Raw genomic sequence first — 26,638 nt, forward strand, 5'->3', positions numbered from 1 at the left:
TGTATTCGACCCAGTGGGTGTTTTCCGTCTTCAATTTGATTTAATAACATTTTACTGGAGCGCGAACAGGAAAGGATCCATCTTCACTGCGGCTCCACCAGTTAATCATCTGGAGGGCGAATTAGAAGAATGGATCTGTGTTATGGATTAAATCACATAAATTAATGCAGAAATAATAAATACATGCTGATAGCTGCCAGGGACAACTGCCTCGAACAGGCAACAGAAACGAGATAAACACCAACTCTTAATTTAAGCTATTTATGGATTAAATTTCACGAAGGCGTTACTATGATTTGCTCCACGCTGTCTCTCGCCCTCACAAACACACACAGCTTTTTAAATTCTAAATGTTTCTCTTGGCTCTCGTTCTCACTCACACACACTTCTGACCACTACAGTAGCGATGCATTATGGCCCTATAACAACTGGTCTAAGGTTTTACTGTATAGCTTGGTATGGGTAAGGTATGGTCTAGGTAGGGACACCTGGGCGGCATTCAGTACGTTTTTAAGTTCTGGAATGTTCAATTGAATGAAAGCGATGCTGTATTGAACAACCAGTTGAAAAACGGGGAGGGGTTGGGTTGTGGAACACTGACAGCATGGCCACTGCCCATTTAATACACCACTCATTGCTTCAAGTCACATCTCGCCAGACCCACCAAACGGGAAAAAACATACCTCAAAGTCTGTTCAAGAACGTCCAAAAAACATTTTGGGAAAACGTGTTGTTTAACACAAACCGTTCCGCAACGGAGCAAATGTCCAAACAAACTCACCTCTGTTGTTTGTGCGTTCTGGGCACCAAGTAACCACTCAGTAAAATAACATTCTCTACCACAGAGCATTATGGGTAAACAACAATATTCAGCCCCTGGCGGCATCATGGGAGAAAGTTGGCTGCTTCAAACCTATCCAGCACTCTCAGCTCCTTTGAAGTTGGCCACAGAGAGGCGAGTCTCGACATGAACTCAGTTCTTATTATGCATGCATTAGAAGTGGTCTGGAGGAAATGTTGTTTTGTTACATACACATAAGAAGGACCTGAATAATATTGTATTGTTGGGAAACGTAAACAAAGATGACTTCTAAAAAGAAGTTTGGAAGAGTCTTATTCTTCCTCTGGCAGCAGCCTCTTCCTTCAGACAGAAAGAGGGAGAGAGTGCAGGCTGGCTTTTCATTTATTTTTATTTTGCAGGAAATGACATTTTCCTACTTGCAGCAGCATTAAGGCTTCTACATAACAAAAGCAACCATCATTTGTATTTGCAGGGAGCCACCATTGACTATGAAAAGACACAATTTCTCTCAGAAGGTAGCGGAGGTGACACAGCAGTAATCCCTTCTTACTGAGGAGTATAATGTGGAGAGAAGATAGGCTGAGAGCAAAAGAGGAGCAGTTTATATTTCTCTTCTTTCCTAAACTCACCCTCATGACAGTACAATTCTCACCTTGCCACTGACTTTGTGCCTGACCCAGTTTATATTTACTGTTGTCTGGATCCGCAACTCAGGCTGGATCCTGCAGGAGCTACATGTCTCAGTCAGTCATAAGTATTCCATTAGCAGCTCTGCAGTCGCCACAACAGCTTCAAGGTGCCTTTTTGAAATGTCAGCTCTGTTCATTGATGAATAAAAACAAGGGTTGAACAAAAGGTCCTTCTAAAACCCCTGCAGATAACAACAGAAATCTACAGACAATGTTCTGGACTCAACTGCCTTTTCACGACGCAATTAGAAATAATACCTTCAATAAATAAATGAAAAACAACCCCAAAGCTACAAAACAAACACATCACAATGATAAGTATTAATAGCTTTCTGAACCTGTTGGCAGCAGCTAGTAGAATTCGCTCCGGGTACCTCGTCATTGACCAGTTTATGACAGCCACTCAACTAAACTGGTAATTTGCATTGGATCAAATCAGTGCAGAGGTTGATATTCACTTAAGTTATTTCACCTTCTGGCATCTTCCGCACAAATCATGCCGGGTGTACAGATGATTAATGCAGTACTTCAACTAAATATATTTTCTCCACTGTCTCTATGGCACACTGGCAGACAGCCATGCACAGCTAGGCAGCAACACTCCACACCACAGGGGGTTCTACCCTCATGTTTGCGGGTAGCAAACAGAGGTGCGCAGGCGTCCAAACTTCTGAATGAAGTCCTCCTGGGCATTTACCAGTGCCTCCTCGTCGATGTACACCGCCGCCCTCCTGGCTGTGACAAAGTACTGCACCTTCCTCTTGCTCCAGCCCAGGACGTACATGAGAAGACCGCACACGGCTGCGGTGGAGCGCCCAACGCCAGCGTTACAGTGAACGTAGACCGTGTGACCGTTCTCCAGGAGACCGTGCAGCAGGAAGACAGCCTGGGGAAGCACCCTAGTCCGGCCTGCAGGGGGTGACATACAAAGATATGTCAGAGGAGGGCTTTCTGACTATTCTTTACTACTCATGGACAACACATGGATCTGGATTTCCCAGATCCATACAAGGATCCATAAATGAGGGCTTCATGACTGTCTACTTCACTCCTGGAGAGACACAGTTGCAGTCCTGAACATACCCCAGACCCCCCTCTTCTGCCTCACCTTCAGTGCTCATGTCTGGTGTTGGGATCCACACGTACGCCAGGCCACAGTCCCTGTACAGGTGCATCATGGTCTCTGGGGTCATTTCTTGCCCGGGGTCGCGGCGGCAGCCGGACGAGTTGTTGACCATATCCCCCTCCGTCTGAAAGTTCATTACTGCGGTAACACCCAGCTCTTCCTTCAGCTTGAGGGTCACATGCTCCACCTGGCGAGGGCAGCTACCCAGAAACACCCGGGGCAGGACTCTGGAAAACGAGCAGAGGGAACAGTAGGGTGAGAGAGACAAAGAGGGGGTGACAGAGTGGGCTTGATGCTCAGCCATACCCGGTGAAGGACCCTGGTATCAGATAGGGGGCACAGGAGTTGAGGAAGTGGGGTTGATTGAGTTGATGTGGTTGAGAGAGTGGGGTTGATAGGGTTGATGAGGTTGAGGGAGTGGGGTTAGGGAGTGGGGTTGATGTGGTTGAGGGAGTGGGGTTAGGGAGTGGGGTTGATAGGGTTGATGTGGTTGAGGGAGTGCGGTTGAGGGGTTGATTGAGTTGATGTGGTTGAGAGAGTGGGGTTGATAGGGTTGATGAGGTTGAGGGAGTGGGGTTAGGGAGTGGGGTTGATGTGGTTGAGGGAGTGGGGTTAGGGAGTGGGGTTGATAGGGTTGATGTGGTTGAGGGAGTGCGGTTGAGGGGTTGAGGGAGTGGGGTTGATGGAGTGGGGTTGATGGGGTTGAAGGAGTGGGGTTGATGGAGTTCAGGGAGTTGGGTTGAGGGAGTGAAGTTGATGGGGTTGAGGGAGTGAAGTTGATGGGGTTGAGGGAGTGGGGTTGATGAGGTTGAGGGAGTGGGGTTGATAGGGTTGATGTGGTTGAGGGAGTGGGGTTGATGGGGTTGATGTGGTTGAGGGAGTGGGGTTGATGGAGCGTAGTATGGGGAGGTAAGAGAAGTGCAGAGGGTTGAGGGGTTGGAACGTGGAAGTTAATATGCCCAGGGGGTGAGAGAGAGCTAAAAGGCACTAGTCTAATTCCTGCGGAGAGCAGTGGTGTTTTTTTTAGAAACTCTCCAAGACAGACCTCAGGCAAGTGATCTAAAGCTGTTTTCGCTCATCAAATTTCTTTCTCCACACAAAAGATTAAAAAATTCCCCACTTCTCGGAAAAGCGTTCTCTGTCCTACATCTCATCGCTCTCTCCCTCTCCTGTCATTTTCCCCAGCTGTTTTTGTCCCCTGACCTCCTCCCTTAATTTTCTGCCCTGTCACTCTCAGCCAGACTCCATTTAGAGCTCATTAGCATGCGTAAAATAACAGTCAGTGGGAGGAGGTGACACATAAAAGCATGGACAGCTTCACAGAATGATGTCCTCGAGTGACACCAAAGATGGTGGATAAATGAAGATAGTTCACACAGGCCGTTAACCATTGGGGAAAAAAGCTAGTTCTGGTCTACTTAACTAGGTGTGCCTCCCATAGACACCAATGCAATAGCAGCTGGTCTGGTCTACTTAGTTCAGTGACTTTTATTGAACCAGAAAAAAACAGAGTGGGGTGTCTCACTTCCTCTTTTGTCTCTGATGACATCACAGGGATCCATCTAGTTGAGCCAGCAGCTGGTGGTTGGTGCCCACAGACCTCTGGGTTTTAATGGAAAACCAGGGCTGTGACACTCAAATACAGATGCTGCTGATTTGCTTAAGAGCTCAATGGAGATTATTCAGGAACTTTTGCCTCCACATTAGATTTAGAGCTGGGGGTTTTTCTAAGGAAGACTCTCTCTACATCCGGAAACTCTATTCAGGTCTGCTAAAATCGAGTGGAATTGAGTGATTCACAACTCTCATAGAAATGGGCATATTGATTCAACACAAGGGTACAGTATAAACTTCTCTCGAACATCCCAAGTGTGTCGTTTTGTATTTAGTAGCATCTACAGTAGATTTTCGTGTTCTCCTCACTGTGCATCAGCTTTAAAACATGCTGTAAAGGCTTAACTGGCCCATTTGGTACAGATGAAGGTGTGGGCTGGTGTGAGATCATCTTCTTTCCCACTGGGTAAACTTGGCCAGCCCTGGCATGGCAGTAAACACAAGATTACAACAGAAACAAACATAACAAAACTATTGAAATAGCCCAACTGTACAAACATGTTTGAATTTCATTAGCAAGGCAACAGTAAAGTCCTTGGGAGTCACCTCTGATCGATGCATAGCAGACAATGCTCCTGTAAAGTGCATGAACCTCTCGTTCAGATAAACAATGATACATGTTGGTGTATATGATACCAGTGGCTAAACTGATACCAGCCTGGAATTCTCATTTAAAAAGCTAATTTGCCTCCTGCAGCACAGAGGTCCTTGACAAAAGCTTGTAAGGTCATGGGCCACAAATTACAAATTAAAACCAGCTGGACCTAGCCAGTGGCCACCCTCTCTCTCATTTTCATGCAAGGTGTGTGTCCAGAGCTTCAGGGGGACCAGGCTAATTTCTGCTGTGTCCTGAAGCTCACCTCAGCACAGGGTGTGTGTGTGTGACCCGAGCAAACAGGGCAAGTGTGTGTGCATGTGTATTTGCTACTGTAATTTTTTTTTTTTTTAACCTTTATTTAACTAGGCAAGTCAGTTAAGAACAAATTCTTATTTTCAATGACAGCCTAGGAACAGTGGGTTAACTGCCTGTTCAAGGGCAGAACGGGGGTTTGAACTTGCAACCTTCCGGTTACTAGTCCAACGCTCTAACCACTAGGCTACCCTGCCGCCCCAAAATGGGTGTTTGTCATTTATTTCACCCCACTTTTTCCTATTGCCCTTATTCAGAGGGGTTGGGTTAAATGCGGAAGACACATTTCAGTTGAATACATTCAGTTGGACAACTGACTAGGTATCCCCTTTCCCTTTCACCCATAATGATCAAAGTCAAAGAATCACACATCCAGGACAAAAATGTACTGCTCAACTCTATTTCCAATCGGAACATTGAAAGACTACATTGAATAGAACCTCTCAATCTTCTGTTAGTAAATTACTTAATTTAGTACCACTGAATTGTTATGACACAGCCAAATGAAATGACTCGCCATCTCTCTCACAGTTTGTGAAGAGAAGGAGGGAACAAATGATGGTGACAGTCCGGCTGTCACATTGGAAAGGATTATTATCAGTGACCTCCCCTAGGCTTTGCCCTCCTCTTTACAAAAATCTATTTAAGGTCTTTAACACTTTTAATCTTTCGTTACTCTAATGGATTTGGCGAGCTATCGTTAACGAAATGAGCTATCTATGAGGTGCCCAGAGGACATGACTAAATATTGACCCTCCCATCTCTCCAACAAGTGAAAAGAAAAGGTCATGGGGTTGATGCGATACAACCACTAATGGTTTAACTTCTGAAGAGCCCTTGAATGCGTTGTCCCACTGAATTAATTGCTGAGTGCCTTACAAAACCCAGTTCCCATAGTAATTAAAATGGTGTGTGAGAGAGCAAAGCTTAAAAAGGAAGGAGGAGAGTAATCATGGCTGGCTGTCGCTGCTTGGAGATTGAAACGGGTGAAGCATCACACTCATGACATGAGGATGTGGTGGGAGGAGCCATTCACCTCAGGATCAAATACAGGTAACTGACAAAATAAAGAAAACAACATAAAGTGTCTTAATTTAAAAATATATATTTTAACCTTTATTTAACTAGGTCAGTTAAGAACAAATTCTTATTTATAATGACGGCCAACAAAAAGGCAAAAGACCACCTGCGGGGACGGGGGCTGGGATTAAAAAAATACAAATAAATAACATATAAATATGGGACAAAACACACATCACAACAAGAAAGACAACACAACACTACATAAAGAGAGACATAAGACAACAACATAGCAAGGCAGCAACACATGACAACACAGCGTGGTAGCAACACAACATGACAACAACACGGTAGCAAAACAACATGGTAGCAGCACAAAACATGGTACAAACATTATTGGGCAGAGACAACAGCACAAAGGGCCTGAAGGTATTGTATGTGGAGGATGAGGACTGCAGTAGATATCTCAGATAGGGGGGAGTGAGGCCTAAGAGGGTTTTATAAATAAGCATCAACCAGTGAGTCTTGCGACTGGTATACAGAGATGACCATCTATACAGAGATAAGGAGTATAGAGTGCAGTGATATGTCCTATAAGGAGCATTGGTGGAAAATCTGATGGCCGAGTGGTAAAGAACATCTAGCCGCTCGAGAGCACCCTTACCTGCCGATCTATAAATGACGTAATCTAGCATGGGTAAAATGGTCATCTGAATCAGGGTTAATTTGGCAGCTGGGGTGAAAGAGGAGCGACTACGATAGAGGAAACCAAGTCTAGATTTAACTTCAGCCTGCAGCTTTGATATGTGCTGAGAGAAGGACAGGGTACTGTCTAGCCATACTCCCAAGTACTTGTATTAGGTGACTAACTCGAGCTCTAAACCCTCAAAGGTAGTAATCACACCTGTGGGAAGAGGGGCATTCTTCTTACCAAACCACATTATCATTGTTTTGGAGGTGTTCAGAACAAGGTTAAGGGTAAAGAAAGCTTGTTGGACACTAAGAAAGATTTGTTGTAGAGCATTTAACACACAATCCAGGGAGGGGCCGGCTGAGAATTAGACTAGCATCTATGGATAGTATATACAGTGCCTTGCGAAAGTATTCGGCCCCCTTGAACTTTGCGACCTTTTGCCACATTTCAGGCTTCAAACATAAAGATATAAAACTGTATTTTTTTTGTGAAGAATCAACAACAAGTGGGACACAATCATGAAGTGGAACAACATTTATTGGATATTTCAAACTTTTTTAACAAATCAAAAACTGAAAAATTGGGCGTGCAAAATTATTCAGCCCCTTTACTTTCAGTGCAGCAAACTCTCTCCAGAAGTTCAGTGAGGATCTCTGAATGATCCAATGTTGACCTAAATGACTAATGATGATAAATACAATCCACCTGTGTGTAATCAAAGACTCCTTTTAAATGCACCTGCACTGTGATAGTCTCAGAGGTCCGTTAAAAGCCAGAGAGCATCATGAAGAACAAGGAACACACCAGGCAGGTCCGAGATACTGTTGTGAAGAAGTTTAAAGCCGGTTTTGGATACAAAAAGATTTCCCAAGCTTTAAACATCCCAAGGAGCACTGTGCAAGCGGTACTATTGAAATGGAAGGAGTATCAGACCACTGCAAATCTACCAAGACCTGGCCGTCCCTCTAAACATTCAGCTCATACAAGGAGAAGACTGATCAGAGATGCAGCCAAGAGGCCCATGATCACTCTGGATGAACTGCAGAGATCTACAGCTGAGGTGGGAGACTCTGTCCATAGGACAACAATCAGTCGTATATTGCACATATCTGGCCTTTATGGAAGAGTGGCAAGAAGAAAGCCATTTCTTAAAGATATCCATAAAAAGTGTTGTTTAAAGTTTGCCACAAGCCACCTGGGAGACACACCAAACATGTGGAAAAAGGTGCTCTGGTCAGATGAAACCAAAATTGAACTTTTTGGCAACAATGCAAAACGTTATGTTTGGCATAAAAGCAACACAGCTCATCACCCTGAACACACCATCCCCACTGTCAAACATGGTGGTGGCAGCATCATGGTTTGGGCCTGCTTTTCTTCAGCAGGGACAGGGAAGATGGTTAAAATTGATGGGAAGATGGATGGAGCCAAATACAGGACCATTCTGGAAGAAACCCGGATGGAGTCTGCAAAAGACCTGAGACTGGGATGGAGATTTGTCTTCCAACAAGACAATGATCCAAAACATAAAGCAAAATCTACAATGGAATGGTTCAAAAATAAACATATCCAGGTGTTAGAATGGCCAAGTCAAAGTCCAGAACTGAATCCATTCGAGAATCTGTGGAAAGAACTGAAAACTGCTGTTCACAAATGCTCTCCATCCAACCTCACTGAGCTCGAGCTGTTTTGCAAGGAGGAATGGGAAAAAATGTCAGTCTCTCGATGTGCAAAACTGATAGAGACATACCCCAAGCGACTTACAGCTGTAATCGCATAAAAAGGTGGCGCTACAAAGTATTAACTTAAGGGGGCTGAATAATTTTGCACGCCAAATTTTTCAGTTTTTGATTTGTTAAATAAGTTTGAAATAACCAAAAAATGTCGTTCCACTTCATGATTGTGTCCCACTTGTTGTTGATTCTTCACAAAAAATACAGTTTTATATCTTTATGTTTGAAGCCTGAAATGTGGCAAAAGGTCGCAAAGTTCAAGGGGGCCGAATACTTTCGCAAGGCACTGTAAATGGATGAGAGCGCTTCCTACTGCCTGAGCTATGTTGTTGATGTAAATTGAGAATAGCGTGGGACCTAGGATTGAGCCTTGGGGTACTTTAATAGGGTGTTGGGGCAGAATAGCTTCAGTGCACCTTGGCATTGATTCTACAAGTGTCTGGAACTCTATTGAAGGGATGCAACACCATTCTTCAACAAGAAATTCCATCATTTGGTGTTTTGTTGATGGTGGTGGAAAACACTGTCTCAGGCACTGCTCCAGAATCTCCCATAAGTGTTCAATGGGGCTGAGATATGGTGACTGAGACACACACACACCCTTTAAACCCCCTATGATCCTTTGAGACTCTTCTCAAAGTCACTGAGATGTCTTCTTCTAGCCATGGTAGCCAAAATAATGGGCAACTGGGCATTTTTATACGTGACCCTAAGCGTGATGGGATGATAATTGCTTAATTAACTCAGGAACACACCTGTGTGGAAGCACCTGCTTTCAATATAGTTTGTATCCCTCATTTACAAAGTGTTTCCTTTAGTTTGGCAGTTACTGCACTGAAGTTACGGGGAGCACATTTTTGGGAACATCAAGTTAATAGTCATAAATTATTCCAAGACAAAATAATATCAAGACAAAATAAAATCTACATCTTATTGAAAGAAGTCCTTTTGCTTTGAAAGGGGCAACTTAATTGGCAGAATGTGGAAGAGAGCTCCATTAAAAAAGCTGTCCCACTTACCAGGGAAACACACCCCCTCAGGGGAACTCATTAACTTTTACAGCATTATCAAATTATGTACACACCAGTTTTCACATCACAAAAGGCAGGCAAACAATAACTTACAACAGCATCTAATTTCATACTGGGGGAAGGGGTGCTGTAGTTAAAGTCACTAGGATACAAGTCTGTCTCTAGTGTTTGCTTGGAGGCACAGCGATCCACTGATGTCTTAAAGACAAGGAGGAGGAAACTGATTATTTGAATAATGCAAATAGCCAACTCTCTCGCACGGGGGATGGCTACAGACAACCTCAAACACTCATGAGCCTTGCAAAGGAGTGATGCCACCTGTGGGAAGACAATGGGGTCAGGTATTATGTTACCTGTTGAAATGCATGGCCTGCTGGCCGGCCACGCCAAAGTAGAAGTCAGTCGTGTGCTTCATCTCGTCCGTATGACCTGTCTCCTCGATCCAGTGGCCAATAGGGTGGCAGTACACCCCGTCCACCAGGTTGCTCTGGTCGTACACACAACATCTGTCGTGGTGAGAACCGTTGCCTGGGAACAAAGCAAATAAAGCATGTTTGTATTAAAGTCAAAGATTATCTATTATATTGACAAGATAGCCAAGTGACCACTCTAACAATGGAAATACATGTCCTCAATGATTGAAGGCAGGTCGAGATCAGGTGGGACCATTCTAGCCAATGAGAGGTCAGATACCTGTGTGAAGGCACAACTAAGTTGTTTTTCTCAAAGTTGCCAGAATACCACGTGCATCCACTTATATTAGTACATTTGTAACAGCCTAAACATTACGAAACTTTTGTTCGATCAAATAAACCTCATGTAATTCGACACTCTCATAGAATAGACGTCTATACAAAAACAGGCTTGTATCACAAAGACAGATTTTGGGCGGTGTAAATTCTCTTGCTTCTCCTCTTCTTCTCACTTTAAGGTGATGTGTGCTGGTAGGTACTGTAATAGCCCTTCAAGTAGGCTTACAACACCAAATAAAGAAACAGTTATTCATGAAGTTATTAGTCCTATTCACTGTTAATCCAATCATTTGCAAATAGGCCTAGAGGACTTCGAGCTAGGCTTCATGGAAACCATTCACATGCGTATATTTATCAAGAAGATATAGCAGGTGCCGGGGGCTGATCTACTTTTAGTGCTGCTGCCCGGACCCTATATGCAATGGATCCACCACTCACTTTCTGAACTGTCCCTCTCATCCATCTCATATTCTAATCTATCTTTCAACAAAACTTCAAAATACCACCCCAAAACATATTTATTTAAAGAAGATACAGCAGATGAGTGATATGCTGCAGTAGTTTATGTGTCGGGGGGCTAGGGTCAGTTTGTTATATCTGGAGTACTTCTCCTGTCCTATTCGGTGTCCTGTGTGAATCTAAGTGTGCGTTCTCTAATTCTCTCCTTCTCTCTTTCTCTCTCTCGGAGGACCTGAGCCCTAGGACCATGCCCCAGGACTACCTGACATGATGACTCCTTGCTGTCCCCAGTCCACCTGGCTGTGCTGCTGCTCCAGTTTCAACTGACCTGAGCCATAGGACCATGCCCCAGGAATACCTGACATGATGACTCCTTGCTGTCCCCAGTCCACCTGACTGTGCTGCTGCTCCAGTTTCAACTATTCTGCCTTATTATAATTCGACCATGCTGGTCATTTATGAACATTTGAACATCTTGACCATGTTTTGTTATAATCTCCACCCGGCACAGCCAGAAGAGGACTGGCCACCCCACATAGCCTGGTTCCTCTCTAGGTTTCTTCCTAGGTTTTGGCCTTTCTAGGGAGTTTTTCCTAGCCACCGTGCTTCTACACCTGCATTGCTTGCTGTTTGGGGTTTTAGGCTGGGTTTCTGTACAGCACTTTGAGATATCAGCTGATGTACGAAGGGCTATATAAATAAATTTGATTTGATTTGATTTGATGATTGCAGGGAATGATGGATGAGATATTGCAATTTGGTGGGCCATTGTAAGGCGCTCCTTCTGTCCTGGTGGTCATTAAGGTGGTAATGGGACAAGCATGCTATAATCACCGTGCGCCGCCCTTTCTGTCAGAAAGAGCCAACCCCCTGAGCCTGTGCAATTCAAAGACGTGCCTTTGCCGCCACCAAGTGGTTGAATGGCTTATTAAAGATGAAAGAGGCAGAATAATTAATACTGAACTTGTAGTCATCTAAGCAATACCTTGGTAAAAAAAAAATACATTGGATATTTGGTTCTCTCGAAAATAGCTATTTAACCAAGCATGCCATGACTATGAAGATGGTATATTCTGAATCGGGTGGATGGAGAATCCACACCTAAAAAAACATATATTATACAGTGTATATATAAAGAGTACCAGTAAAATGTTTGGACACACCTACTCATTCAAGGGTTTTTCTTTATTTTTACTATTTTCTACATTGTAGAATAATAGTGAAGACATCAACATTATGAAATAACACACATGGAATAATGTAATAACCAAAAAAGTGTTAAACAAATTTTTCAAAGTAGGCACCCTTTACCTTGACAGCTTTAGTCACTCTTGGCATTCTCTCAACCAGCTTCACCTGGAATGCTTTTCCAGCATTCTTGAAGGAGTTCCCACATATGCTGAGCAAGACTCTGGGAGTCGAGGCAGCAGGCAGGGCACTCTGGCGTCACCCCAGGTGAGTCTGCACCACTCTCATCCAGAGTCCTCTGTTGTCCACCTGTTTGTTTCCCTGATTTCCCCGCATTCCCAGCATAAGGTGCTTATCGATTCAGGCGCAGCTGGGAATTTTATTGACAGAGCGCTCGCTCTTAGTCTTATGATCCCCATTATCCCTGTGGCTAGACCTTTCCCAGTTCACGCTCTGGATAGTTGACCATTGGGGTCCGGGCTAATCAGGGAAGCCACTATCTTCCTGGCCATGGTGACGCAGGGGAGTCACGAGGAGAGAATCAGTCTCTTTCTCATTGACTCTCCTGTGTTTCCCGTGGTACTGGGCCTTCCCTGGTTAGCTCATCATAACCCCTCTATATCATGGAAACAGAGGGCTCTCACAGGGTGGTCATGAGAGTGCTCGGGAAGGTGTGTATGGGCCATGTTTTTCACCTTTTTTGTTTTCACCCTTTCGTACAGACCAGGTTCCCAGAACGTTAAGGCAGAGGCACTGTCCCGGCAGTTTGACACAGAGGAGCGGTCCATGGATCCCACTCCCATACTCCCCGCCTCTTGCTTAGTGGCGCCGGTAGTGTGGGAGCTGGAAGCGGACATTGAGTGGGCGTTACGTGCAGAGCCCCCTCCCCCTCAGTGTCCAGCTGGGCGTCGGTACGTTCCGCCTGCTGTCCACGACCGGCTGATCTATTGGGCCCACACGTCACCCTCCTCTGGTCAGTCAGTCAGACAGTGCGCTATCTTAGTGGGAAGTACTGGTGGCCCACTTTGGCTAAGGATATGAGGGTTTATGTTTCCTCCTGCTCGGTGTGCACCCAGTGTAAGGCTCCTAGGCACCTGCCCAAAGGTAAGTTACAACCCATACACGTTCCACAATGGCCGTGGTCGCACCTGTCGGTGGATTTCATAACCGATCTTCCACCTTCAAAGGGAAACACCACGATCCTGGATCGTTTTTCTAAGTCATGTCGTCTCCTCCCTTTGCCCGGTCTCCCTACGGCCCTACAGACTGTGGAGGCCCTGTTTACTCACGTCTTCCGGCACTATGGGGTGCCTGAGGATATAGTGTCTGATCGGGGTCCCCAGTTCACTTCGAGGGTCTGGAGGGCGTTCATGGAACGTCTGGTGATCTCGGTCAGCCTTACCTCAGGTTTTCACCCGAGAGTAAAGGGCAGGTGGAGAGAGTTAACCAGGATGTGGGTAGGTTTCTGAGGTCTTATTGCAGAGATGGCCCAGAACTCGCTCCGCCACTCCTCCACTAACCTCTCTCCCTTCCAGGGGGTAGAGGTTGGGGTATCAGCCAGTTCTGTCTCCTTGGCATCAGAGTCAGACCGAAGCTCCTGCGGTGGATGACTGGTTCTGGCGCGTGGAGGAGACATGGGACGCCGCCCATGTCCATCCGCCTGCCCTGTCGGAAGCTGGGTCCGCGGTTTGTGGGGCCATTTAAAGTCCTGAGGAGAGTGAACGAGGTATGTTATAGGTTACAGCTTCCCCCCAATTACCACATTAACTTCTCGTTCCATGTGTCTCTCCTCAGGCCGGTGGTGGCTGGTCCGCTCCAGGAAGCTGAGGTGCGGGAGGTTCCTCCACCCCCTCTGGACATCAAGGGGGTCCCGGTGTACTCCGTTCGATCCATCCTGGATTCGAGATGTCGGGCGAGGGGCCTTCAGTACCTCGTGGACAGGGAGGGGTACGGTCCGGAGGAGAGATGCTGGGTTCCGGAGGAGGACGTGTTGAACGCTTCTATGCTGCGGGATTTCCACCGTCTCCCTCCGGATCGCCCCGTACCTTGCCCTCCCCGAGGCCAGTGACGGCGCGCTGCTGGAGCCACGCGTCAAGGGGGGGTTACTGTCACGATTTCTGCCGAAGTCGGTTCCTCTCCTTGTTCGGGCAGTGTTCGGCAGTCGACGTCACCGGCCTTCTAGCCATCACCAATCCATTTTTCATGTTCCATTTGTTTTGTCTTGTTTTCACTCACCTGGTTTCAATTCCCTAATTACATGTTGTATATTTTTCCTCTGTTTTCCTCCATGTCCTTGTCAGGAATTGTTTATTGTAAGTACGTGTGCTTAATGTGACTGGTGCAATACCGGTTTTGTGCCCATGTGTGTTGTTATTTTTGTATGCCGGTAGTTATCTACAATAAACGGCTCCGGCTATTTACCAAGTTCTGCTCTCCTGCGTTTGACTTCCCTGCCACCAGATATGCACCCCTGACAAACCTTCCCTGATTCAGAATATATAATTGTCATAGTCCTGGCACATTTTATGTAACAGCTATTGAAGATTGAAATCTAAAATCAAATTATTATTATTATAACTATTATATATTTTTCCGTGTGGATTGTTCTGCATCCACTCCTGTTTCAGAATATGCCATCTTCATAGTCCTTGCAGGCTTGTTTAAGAGGTCTGTGCTGCCATGACGTCGAAGGAATTGTCCGTAGAGCTCCGAGACAGAATCGTGTCGAGGCACAGATCTGGGAAAGGGCACCAAAAAATGTCTCCTGCATTTTAGGTCCCCAAGAACACAGTGGTCTCCGTCAGGGAGGTGACCAAGTACCCGATGGTCAGTCTGACAGAGCTCCAGAGTTCTTCTGTGATGGGAAAACCTTCAAGGAGGAAAACAATCTCCGCAGCACTCCACCAATCAGGCCTTTATGGTAGAGTGGCCAGATGGAAGCCACTCCTCAGTAAAATGCACATGACAGCCTGCTTGGTGTTTGCCAAAAGGCACCTAAAGCACTCTCAGACAATGAGAAACAAGATTCTCTGGTCTGATAAAACCCAGATTGAACTCTTTGGCCTGAATGCCAAGCGTCACATCTTGAGGAAACCTGGCACCATCCCTATGGTGAAGCACGGTGCTAGCAGCATTATGCTTTGGGGATGTTCTTCAGCGGCAGGGACTGGGAGACTAGTCAGGATTGAGGGAAAGATGAACAGAGCAAAGTACAGAGAGATCCTCAATTAAAACTTGCTCCAGAGTGCTCAGAACCTCAGACTGGGGAGAAAGTTCACCTACAGGACAAGTTCACCAACAGGACAACAACCCTAAGCTCACAGCCAAGACAACGCATGAGTGGCTTCGGGACAAGTCTCTGAATGGCCTTGACTTGCCCAGCCAGAGCTCGGACTTGAACCCGATGAAATATCTCTGGAGAAACCTGAAAATAGCTGTGGAGCGACTCTCCCCATCCAACCTGGCAGAGCTTTAGAGGATCTGCAGCGACAAATGGGAGAAACTCCCCTATATCCGGTTGTGCCAAGCTTGTAGCGTCATACCCAAGAAGACACAAGGCTGTAATTGCTGCCAAAGGTGCTTCAACAAAGTACTGAGTAAAGGGTCGGAATATTTATGTAAATGTGATATACGTTTTTTATGTTTAATACATTTGCAAAAATGTCAAAAAACTATTTTTTAAAGATGTTTTTAATCTCACACGAATCCTTCAAAATTTTGAATTTCAATAGCTCCTTGGTCATGTGACCTAGTAACTTCAAACAAGGTTCAGAATGTCCACTCAGTGGGCCTACACATTGCACACCCTTTAGCTTGTCCATTTTCATCTCACAATATTTTAAATGAATTTTTCAAAATGTAAAATTTCAATAGCTCCTTGTTCATGTGACCTACCTCAAACAAGGTTCAGAATGTCCACAATGTCATACCTTCATATCGCACACTCTGATGTTTTTCTACTTTCATCTCATGCTTTAAGACTTAAATCTGTAAGCTTTGCAGGCCTTCATTTTACATGGGTGTTCAACTTTTTTTTTTTTAAGTTAACAGATGTTCCAGCCTCGCAATAACTATCTTTCACATGGACACTGAAAAGATCCGCAAATGGCTGTATGTGGTATGGATCAAGGACAGGAGAGGTGTTCAAACAGAGGTGCTTAAAGGAAAGTGCACAGGTAGGCCTCATGAAAAACAATGTTTCATATGCTCTTTTTAATCACAGTAATAGGCAGTGGTTGGTCAGTCAGAGTGAGCTTGATAACATGAAAGAATCCTTTTCATAGCATCACTTTCATATACTGTACATTAAGACAAATCCTTCTACGTTGAGAATTAGAACGCAGTTTACATAACCTGATAATGACTTGATATTTGAGTGCATTCACAACAAGCCACCTGCAGACAACTTACAAAATGCAATAGTGCATTTGAGGGTTTGTTTTTCTGATGAAAATAGTTATTTGATGCATGGCCTACTATTTCTAACTGGAAAAATGTTGTGAGTAAAATTGTGAGTAAAATCCTTTTTCCAAAATTGATTTAGGTCCATTTTTGTGAAGAGGTATGAAGGTTGTGATATGGGTCATTTAATAGTGAAATCATTTAAGGGATCAATACATTTCTATATTGCTTGCCCAGCATCTGCATGAACCATCAGGCCAAGTGTTTTAGGTTGAAAGAGAGAAGAGGACTCTTAACACGCTGCATTCAAATTCAGGTCTTAGTTATTCCATTGTACTGGATCTAATACATTTTTACATACATTCATAAGTGTAATAATTATTTAGGTCATACTGTGAAAAACTCTTGGTTGCTGGCTCTGTCACTCTCAGACATGCGTAGAGCAGACTGAAAAGGGAAGGGTAGCTCTTGACTTGAACCACAGGGGTTCTCTGTAAAGAGAGTAATCCAAAAGGCACAGACACACTCTTTGACCTGTATGTATTCTCTCCTGATTGGCTCTGTGGTGCACAGTCTGGCAGTCTGACTAAAGTGCCAGAGGTATGAGGAGAGACATCCTCCTTTGTATTTATGGGAACAAATATTCCCTAACACTTTGGATCCTATACTTGGACAGTTAGAAGACACAATGCATCAATACAAAAAAAAAAAAAAAAAAAGACTAATTACTGTCCATGAGTAACCTCAACCTTGTGGGTGTTTGGGCCAATAAAGTGCCAACTCAATTCTACCACTGACTAGTCTTTCATGCCCCTATGAACGGGGACACATGAAAATAGTTTTTAATCTAAACTAGCCTTTTTTTACTGGAGAACACTAACCCCTAATTGGGGCTCTTTTCTTGACACAGTAGCAGTTTACCAGATAAGAAGTCAAGAAGATGAAAAAGTAGATTGTTGTAAGGGTGTATTACGTCCTGTGCTGGCTCCATTGTCATATCTAGTCTGGATTCTGAGTGGTAAAATCAGAGCTGAAAAATGCCTCTATGTATGTGTATTCATTTTCCGACAAGACAGAATTGCCAAAGGAGTGGAGTTGCAATCTACTGCAGAGACAGCATGCAGAGTTCTGTCATACTATCCAGGTCTGTGCCCAAACAGTTCAAGCTTCTACTTTTAAAAATCCAGAAATAAGTCTCTCACTGTTGCCGCTTGTTATAGACCCCCCTAAGCCTCCAGCTGCGCCCTGGACACCATATGTTAATTAATTGCCCCCCATTTATCTTCAGAGTTTGTACTGTTAGGTGACCTAAACTGGGATATGCTTAACACCCCGATCGTCCTACAATCTAAGCTAGATGCCCTCAATCTCACCCAAATTATCATAAAACCTACCAGGTACAACCCAAAATCCGTAAACTCGGGCACCCTCATAGATATCATCCTGACCAACCTGTCCTCAAAATACACTGTCCTCCACTGTCTTCAACCAGGATCTCAGCGATCACTGCCTGTGTCTATAATGGGTCCGCGGTCAAACGACCACCCCTCATCACAGTCAATCGCTCCCTAAAACACTTCAGCGAGCAGACCTTTCTAATCGACCTGGTCGGGGTATCCTGGAAAGATATCGACCTCATTCCGACAGTAGAGGATGCCTGGTTATTCTTAAAAAGTGCTTTCCTCAACATCTTAAATAAGCATGCCCATTCAAAAAACGTAGAACCAGGAACAGATATAGCCCTTGGTTCACTCCAGACCTGACTGCACTTGACCAGCACAAAAACATCCTGCATTAGCATCGAATAGCCCCCGCGATATTGTTATATAAATATTCATACACATAGCTCATATAAACAAAGACATTCCGTCGTAAGAACACATACACCCAGCCATAAGACTGACCCCCTCTTCCTTATATAAACACACATCTCATCTCCCTCTAACTGGCCGGTCCCAAGAGCAAAGAACTTTTGCTGTGCACCAATGGGGCCCGCTCTGGCTAGAGCAAGGCCCGCCTCCAACCCTCCGACCAGTCAAGAAGACCGAAACGACAAGACTCCACCTACTTTATTCTATGTATAAAAATGTATGTAACCATTGTATAGGTCTCTTTTTCACCTGGCTCCTTGCCGAGTTATGTGAACTAGGTCCGTGCACGTAAAACTGCGGGACAAGATATCTCTGACTCATTAAAACTGTCTTTTGTTACAACTGAAATCCACTCTGTCCAGCGTCCGTGATTTGGTCTCAACTCTCCAGTATTTGAACACTAACAATATGGTACTTTTCAGGGAAGTTAGGAACCAAAATACACAGGCAGTTAGGAAAGCAAAGGTTAGCTTTTTCAAACAGATATTTGCGTCCTGAAGCACAAACTCCAAAACGTTCTGGAACACTATAAAGTCCATGGAGAATAAGAGCACCACCTCCCAGCAGCCCACTGCACTGAGGATAGGAAACTCTACAATTATCGAGAATTTCAATAAGCGTTTTTCTACAGCTGGCCTTGCTTTCCACCTGGCCACCCCTACCCGGTCAACAGCTCTGCATCCCCACAGCAACTTGCCAAGCCTCCCTCATTTCTCCTTCACCCAAATCCAGATAGCTGATGTTCTGAAAGAGCTGCAAAATCTGGACCCCTACAAATCAGCTGGTCTAGACAATCTGTACTCTCTCTTTCTAAAATTATCTGCCGCAATTGTTGCAACCCCTATTACTAGCCTGTTCAACCTCTCTTTCGTATCGTCTGAGATCACCAAAGATTGGAAAGCTGCCGCGGTCATCCCCCTCTTCAAAGGGGGAGACACTCTAGACCCAAACTGTTACAGACCTATATCTATCCTAACTTGCCTTTCTAAGGTCTTCGAAAGCCAAGTTAACAAACAGATCACCGACCATTTCGAATCCCACGTTATGCAATCTGGTTTCCGAGCTGGTCATGGGTGCACCTCAGCCACATTCAAGGTCCTAAACGATAACATAACGACCATCAACAAAAGACAATACTGTGCAGCCGTCTTCATCAACCTGGGCAAGGCTTTCAACTCTGTCAATCACCGCATTCTTATCGGCAGACTCAACAACCTTGGTTTCTCAAATGACTGCCTCGCCTGGTTCACCAACTACTTCTCAGATAGAGACTGCCACAGGGTTCAATTCTCGAACCGACTCTTAATGAGGTCACTCTTGCGGCTGGTGATTCTCTGATCCACCTCTACGCAGACGACACCATTCTGTATACTTCTGGCCCTTCTTTGGACACTATGTTAACTAACCTCCAGATGAGCTACAATGCCATACAACTCACCTTTCGTGGCCTCCAACTGCTCTTAAATGCAAGTAAAACTAAATGGATCGCTGCCCGCACCTGCCCGCCCGCCTAGCATCACTACTCTGGATGGTTCTGACTTAGAATATGTTGACAACTACAAATACCTAGGTGTCTGGTTAGACTGTAAACTCTCCTTCCAGACTCATATTAAGCATCTCCATTCCAAAATTAATTTGAGAATCGGCTTTCTATTTAGCAACAAAGCATCCTTCACTCATGCTGCCAAACATACTCTCATAAAACTGACTATTCTACTGGTCCTTTACTTCGGCGATGTCATTTACAAAATAGCCTCCAACACCTTACTCAGCAAATTGGATGCAGTCTATCACAGTGCCATCCATTTCGTCACCAAAGCCCCATATAGTACCCACTACTGCGACCTGTATGCTCTCGTTGGCTGGCCCTCGCTTAATATTCGTCGCCAAACCCACTGGCTCCAGGTCATCTATAAGTCCTTGCTAGATAAAGCCCCGCCAGATAAAGCCCCGCCTTATCTCAGCTCACTGGTTACCATAGCAGCACCCACTCGTAGCACACGCTCCAGCAGGTATGTTTCACTGGTCACCCCCAAAGCCAATTCCTCTTTTGGCCGCCTTTCCCTCCAGTTCTCTGCTGCCAATGACTGGAACGAATTGCAAAAATCACTGAAGCTGGAGACTCATATCTCCCTCACTATCTTTAAGCATCAGCTATCAGAGCAGCTTACAGATCATTGCACCTGTACATAGCCCATCCAACTACCTCATCCCCAGATTGTTTTTTGTTTTTTTGCTCCTTTGCACCCCAGTATCTCTACTTGCACATTCATCTTCTGCACATCTATCACTCCAGTTTTTATTTGCGAAATTGTAATTATTTTGCAACTACGGCCTATTTATTGCCTCACCTCCCTAATCTTACTTGATTTGCACACACTGTATATAGGCTTTTCTATTGTGTTATTGACTGTACATTTGTTTATTCCATGTGTAACTCTGTAAAGCACTGCTTTGCTTTATCTTGGCCAGGTCGCAGTTGTAAAGAACTTGTTCTCGACTGGCTTACCTGGTTAAATAAAGGTGAAATATATGTTTTTATGTTTTAAATACTGTATGTGGGAATGTCCATCCTACATGTAGTGTTGGTACATGGAATATTCCTCAACTGCATATATCATAAATTGCTATTGCAAATAGAAGTATTATGTTCAACAACTGAGATATTTTCAGATATTATGTTGACAAACACTTTGGTGCTTACAATTCATTCTCTGCTGTCATAGATTTGGTGGGCACTGTCCTCTGTGATCTTTGTGATATGACTTTCTTTAAGCACGTACTGAGGAAACTGTCTCTTAATATTTTTTTCTTACAGTCTACAAACACTCTACATTTATTCACTCTGTGATAGGGTTGGTTCAGTGCCTATAATTGAGGCTGTTTGTAGAATGGGGCATAAAGGAAATATCTACTACTAAATTATAGTGATAAGGAAAACAGCATACAAATTTGGCCTGTGTATTCATTTGCCTATCAGAATTCCATTATGTTTACATTTAAAAAAAATAATACTTCCAAATGAGAAGATACAGCCATGGAAAAGACAACTGAGTGGACATAAAGTGGAAAGAGGGGGAAATAACTCCCACCATGCAGCAGGACACCTTCAGCTGTAGGGTCTTTGTAATGCACGTTTGATAGTTATATTTTCAATAATGAATGGTAAGCTGTTATGTGACAATTAGGTCAAAAACTCTTTCATTTTTTGGTGTAGATGGTGTAGAAAGATGCACAGAACTTCCAACATCCCCTCCCAAATTGATATGGAACCTTCTGTGAAAAGAAATGGCTGAGGATATACTAAAAATGTCTGGTATGTAATGACATTTAATTCAAAGTAAATGTAAATTCTTTATTTTTATGTAGTTGTGTGGGACAGCCATATGTTCAGTTCATGCCTATGATTTCACAGTTCAACAAAGCCAACAACTGCTTCATGTGTGCCACTGATAAAGAACCTGGATGTGGCCCAAAGACTGACTGGGTTAGTAACTTTATTTAACATGTTTATAATCTTTTGACAACAGTGATGGCATGTAAGACAATTTATGATATAACACAATGGATGGCTAATTCGTCATACTGCATTGATATTTGATATAATTTATAACGTGTTACGCTTGGTTTTGTTTTAGATTGAATGTTTTGCATGCCAACGGTGGTTCCATGTGCTGTGCCTAGGAATGAAGACAAAATAGTTCAACAGAGTAAAGAATACAAACTGGAAGTGCAGTCTGTTGTTGAAAATGTATGCTATACCCCATCCACACTGAAGAGGCTCTGAAATGTACATCAACCAGGGATAAAGAGAAAGTTAACACTGAAATGTTTCATACATATTTGAAGTTAAGTGTCTGGTGACATGTTGGAAAATACTAAAAATCTACAATTTCTGTTTAATTTGTCAATATTACATTTTTATTCACTGATTTTCTGGCCACCATTACTGTGGTTACATGTTCAGTATATGTATCGACCAACAAACCCACTGCAGCCTTCCTCACTAGCTCACTCGCCATCCCTGCTTTGGATAATTAATAGCATGACTCTCGTACTTTGCCCTTTTCCTTTATGGTTGATATTAACGACGAAAGGAGATATTATCTGTTTCTCTCTTATTGTTAAAAACAGTGGAAAAATTAAAAAACGGAAAATAAGTACTTAGAACTACCAATTATTATAGATAAATATTAAAGAAAGGGGTAAACACAACACTGGACTGAACCCCCTAATTGTCAAACTAATATTAATGTACAACAATATAGAAGATACATGACTAGAGGTTATGCAATATGGGTGTATATCCACTGCACGCTTCTTAAGTGTGTAATTGACATGACCAAGGAGCTATTGAAATTTTACATTTTGAAAAATTAATGTAAAATCATGTGAGATGAAAATTGACAAACTAAAGGGTGTGCAATATAGAAGGGTAGTCCGTGGACATTCTGAATCTTGTTTGAAGTCACTAGGTCATATGACCAATGAGCTATTGAAATTCAAAAATGTAAATAAATAATAAAAAATTGTGCGAGATGTAAATCGACAAAAAAAGTGTGTGCAATGTGTGTCTATGCCATCGGGTTAGCTACAACCAGTTTAGAAAGTTTTAGGAGTAATGGTTAAAGAGCTATTGAAATGTGAAAAATTTGATTTGTTACTATGTTGACGGTCCCTAAACGCTGTTGGTGGAAAACTACAGGCGAATATCTGTCGAATATCCAACCTGAAACTGCCTTTACCTCGGCCCATTAGGAGGAAAGAGGCTACTGAAGTTGAAGCAGCGAATTCTGATTGTGTGTGAATTATGAGAAAAATATGTACTTTTAATACAATGGGTAGGTTTAGGCTGACGCATACAAAGCAGAAAGTCAACAGTTTCTAAATAATCTGAGGGACAACTAAAATATTTTCATCCCTACATCGTCTCCCAGCCGACTGAGCTACAATGATCTCCGCAGGTATGTTACCCTCTAGTTTGGTTCAATAGCTATTGACGCGAGAGAATCGAATATTCAGCAAATATCCGGTATAAAACCAAATTTACCTCGGTCAATGTAAATGGCATGGAAACAGATCAGCAAATATCCAGTATAAAACCAAATTTACCTCGGTCAAGGTAAATGGCATGGAAACAGATGGAAATAGTTCAGCATTGAGCATGGCCTACAGTAGCCTAAGTAATTCGATTATCAAAAACAGTTGTGTTGGCTATAAACCCAATCACGGACTAAATTTTAACTATTCATTTTTTAATACCTTCCCAGATGAAATTGCCCCCCACTCGTTTGATGAACTTCAACCACAGGCTCTCTTGGCACGGTTCTGCCAGATGCACGTCGGCGATCCAGAGGCAAGGTTCGCGCATGGACAAAACCACCTGCGTCCGTTTCATCAGAACTGCATTGTTTGGGTCCCAGTGACCCATCTCCGGACGGGACCCTAACACAAACACCTCTACTTCCGGGCACTCCGGAGTGAGAATGACGCCGAATCTGTATAACATCGCCCTAAACTAAAAGGTCACTACGAGATACAATATTGTCGCGGTTTAGTAGCCTACTGGTAAATTACTTGGCTAAATCGCGGCGCTTTCATAGCTCACTCCCTTTACGATAAAGGCTGCACAGCAATGCCATTGCGTACAATAGTTTACAACGTGTAGGCTATCTTTACTTGACATTACCACTGCGTTGAATTTTGGGAAGACTATCATATTCATTTGCCCTAAAAATAAACCTAGGTTGGAAAAAAAACAGCTGGGACTATCTACAGTGGCTGGGTGAGGACAATTTTCCTTGGTGCGCTGTGTCATGTAAAGGAGCATGCACCGTATACAGAACCAATCAGTCGATAACTATTATCAGAAATCACGCGATATGAATCAGACAGTGGGGCGCCGCTTGACATACTAGTTGGTCAGAAGATTCAAATCAACGTTTCATATCGTGCTTTCTGAGTAAACAAAAAGCATCAACCACTGCTGTTTTACACCCCCGTAAACGTTGGTGGCGGTAATGATCCTTTTTATTGTGCTGCAACTAAAACATGTAACTAAAACTAGAAGATCTTCTACATGATTTACAAAGCTAATGTAATGATTTAAAAAATATATGTTTACCTCTGGATAGCCCGCAAATATGACCCATAGTAGGGGAGAACATTTATTGAGTGCAATTCGATCTGAATATATTATCAATTTAAAAGGATTTGCAATTTTGCATTAGCAGTCTTTTCGGCTTAACTATGGCACGCTGTCATTTACTGTTTTAGGTGCTAAACTGCGTCTAAATGATTTTGCTGCGTCTCCTGTCTGTCTCATGAATCTCCATACTTTTACCGATGTGAGCACTAGTTCACTTTCTTGCATGGATTTAAACTCTCCAGCCAATGCTTACACCATTCATATAACCAGGAACCAATATCCAAAGTGGGTACTTAGAAAGACTAATTTCATATGATATGCCTACATTTAAAATGCATATGGGGGGATACTATGGGCAGAGCAAGATGTGATTGGGCCTACAATAACCCCAAAAGGTTGAGAACCGCTGGACTAGGCAAGTATTAGATGGTACATTATAGCAATTCCAACTATAATCATCCATTAGCCAAGATGCCCAATATATTCTTGTCCCATGCTTGTTGAAGCCAAAAGATGTCATCACCTGTCTCTGGAGCCATTTCAGACTACTTAAAGTCCATGCGAATCACAACTTCCTACCCATAACTGTCTTTTAGAAGAAGAAGAGGACTGGCCATCCCACATATGCTCTCTCTAATTCTCTCTTTCTTTCTCTCTCTCGGAGGACCTGAGCCCTAAGACCATGCCCCAGGAATACCTGACATGATGACTCCTTGCTGTCCCCAGTCCACCTGACTGTGCTGCTGCTCCAGTTTCAACTGTTCTGCCTTATTATTATTCGACCATGCTGGTCATTTATGAACATTTGAACATCTTGACCATGTTTTGTTATAATCTCCACCCGGCACAGCCAGAAGAGGACTGGCCACCCCACATAGCCTGGTTCCTCTCTAGGTTTCTTCCTAGGTTTTGGCCTTTCTAGGGAGTTTTTCCTAGCCACCGTGCTTCTACACCTGCATTGCTTGCTGTTTGGGGTTTTAGGCTGGGTTTCTGTACAGCACTTTGAGATATCAGCTGATGTACGAAGGGCTATATAAATACATTTGATTTGATTTGATTTTAGATTCCCTTTAAGAAAATAATTGAGTTTAAGCAAAGTAACTCCACTAGTCATATGTATCAGATCATTTAAATGTAATTAATATTATATCTTAATTTAGAATTAATCAAATGTAGTTGTTATTGTCTTGCTTTTCTTTACAGATGCCATCTTTTAGAAGAAAAAGAGCCACGCAGAGACCTGACTAGAGGCGTGATAGCGAGTACACCCCTGCCATCAACTTGGATCGGTGAGAAAATTGCTCTGTTCAGTTCTGTTCAACTTAATTTAACCAGGATAGTCCACTCAGTAACAATTGTCACTACTCTCTAGTCTAGGGAGTACTGGGAGAACAGAGCTGTTTCCTTCTGCAGTAGAAGTTGTTCCCAGCTGCAGTGATGCACCTCCTCCATCAGAAAAATAAATAAAAGGAAGGCAGTGATGTTGAGGGAGCTACTGTACATGCCTGCAGTGGAGCTGGAATGTCCTCCAACCAACTCCATCTGCATTGTGTGTGTAGTTTTGGAGGAGGCTGAGCTACTGTATGGCCCTTGGGGATTGTGGCTCAGATAAATATTTCTGTGGCACTGTGCTGTGAGAACACACAGCACTCTCAACATTGTACACTAGTTGGAGTTATGAATGGTAATGCGTGTCAACAAACCTGTCAACTTCTTGCTTCCCAGTCAAAAATGTTGATCATGTACATACAGTTCAGTTTCTATAAAAGTTAGGGAAATGTGATAAAATCTGTTGTGCCAGGCACACAGGGGTTTTCTAACAACTTCTGCAATGAAATATCCCCTTGATAGTGTAGTTTCAAATCTGCAACTACTGTAGTCTGTTCTACAACAACTTTGTGTCTGTCTGTCTTAGTCAGGGCTTTTCATCCCATGTGTCCCGGTGGGTCTACGATGGGAGTGGGGGAGACAAGATGACCATGACTGTCACAGCCAGTACAACCATCTTCTGATTGTTGTTGACGTTAGAGGTAGGCCTTATATCAAAATTGTAAACTAAGACATCTGGCTCCTTTACCGTCTTGCAAACTGTATCAAAGCATCAAGTGTAGCAGCACCATGCTCAGAGACAGTTTCTCCCTCCAAGCCATAAGACTGTTGATGAAAACTGAACTGAATCTTTGCTGCTCTGGCACCTACT

General features: G+C 43.6%; 1 protein-coding gene across 1 annotated transcript; it reads right to left on the reverse strand.

Moving 5' to 3' along the window:
• Positions 1–715: 715 nt before the first annotated feature.
• On the reverse strand, positions 716–24,066 carry LOC139407828 (EPM2A glucan phosphatase, laforin). The gene is made up of 4 exons (XM_071151696.1): positions 23,553–24,066; positions 9,973–10,147; positions 2,600–2,844; positions 716–2,400 (listed from the first exon to the last, which is right to left on the reverse strand). The coding sequence occupies exons 1-4, from the start codon at positions 23,797–23,799 to the stop codon at positions 2,117–2,119; spliced, it is 951 nt and encodes a 316-aa protein (XP_071007797.1). The 5' UTR covers positions 23,800–24,066; the 3' UTR covers positions 716–2,116.
• Between the last annotated feature and the right edge of the window lie 2,572 nt (positions 24,067–26,638).

This window comes from Oncorhynchus clarkii, chromosome 4 (assembly GCF_045791955.1).
Source record: "Oncorhynchus clarkii lewisi isolate Uvic-CL-2024 chromosome 4, UVic_Ocla_1.0, whole genome shotgun sequence".
In the NCBI taxonomy this organism is placed as follows: Eukaryota; Metazoa; Chordata; class Actinopteri; order Salmoniformes; family Salmonidae; genus Oncorhynchus; species Oncorhynchus clarkii.

Bases quoted from the DNA above. Each gene is read 5' to 3' on its own strand.
- LOC139407828 (XM_071151696.1), bottom strand. From the start codon at position 23,799: ATGTTATACAGATTCGGCGTCATTCTCACTCCGGAGTGCCCGGAAGTA. The intron at 10,148-23,552 runs GTATTAAAAAAT...CTTTGTTCCCAG, and splicing joins GGGCAATTTCATCTGGGAAG to GCAACGGTTCTCACCACGAC. The intron at 2,401-2,599 runs GTGAGGCAGAAG...CACCCCCTGCAG, and splicing joins ACCAGACATGAGCACTGAAG to GCCGGACTAGGGTGCTTCCC.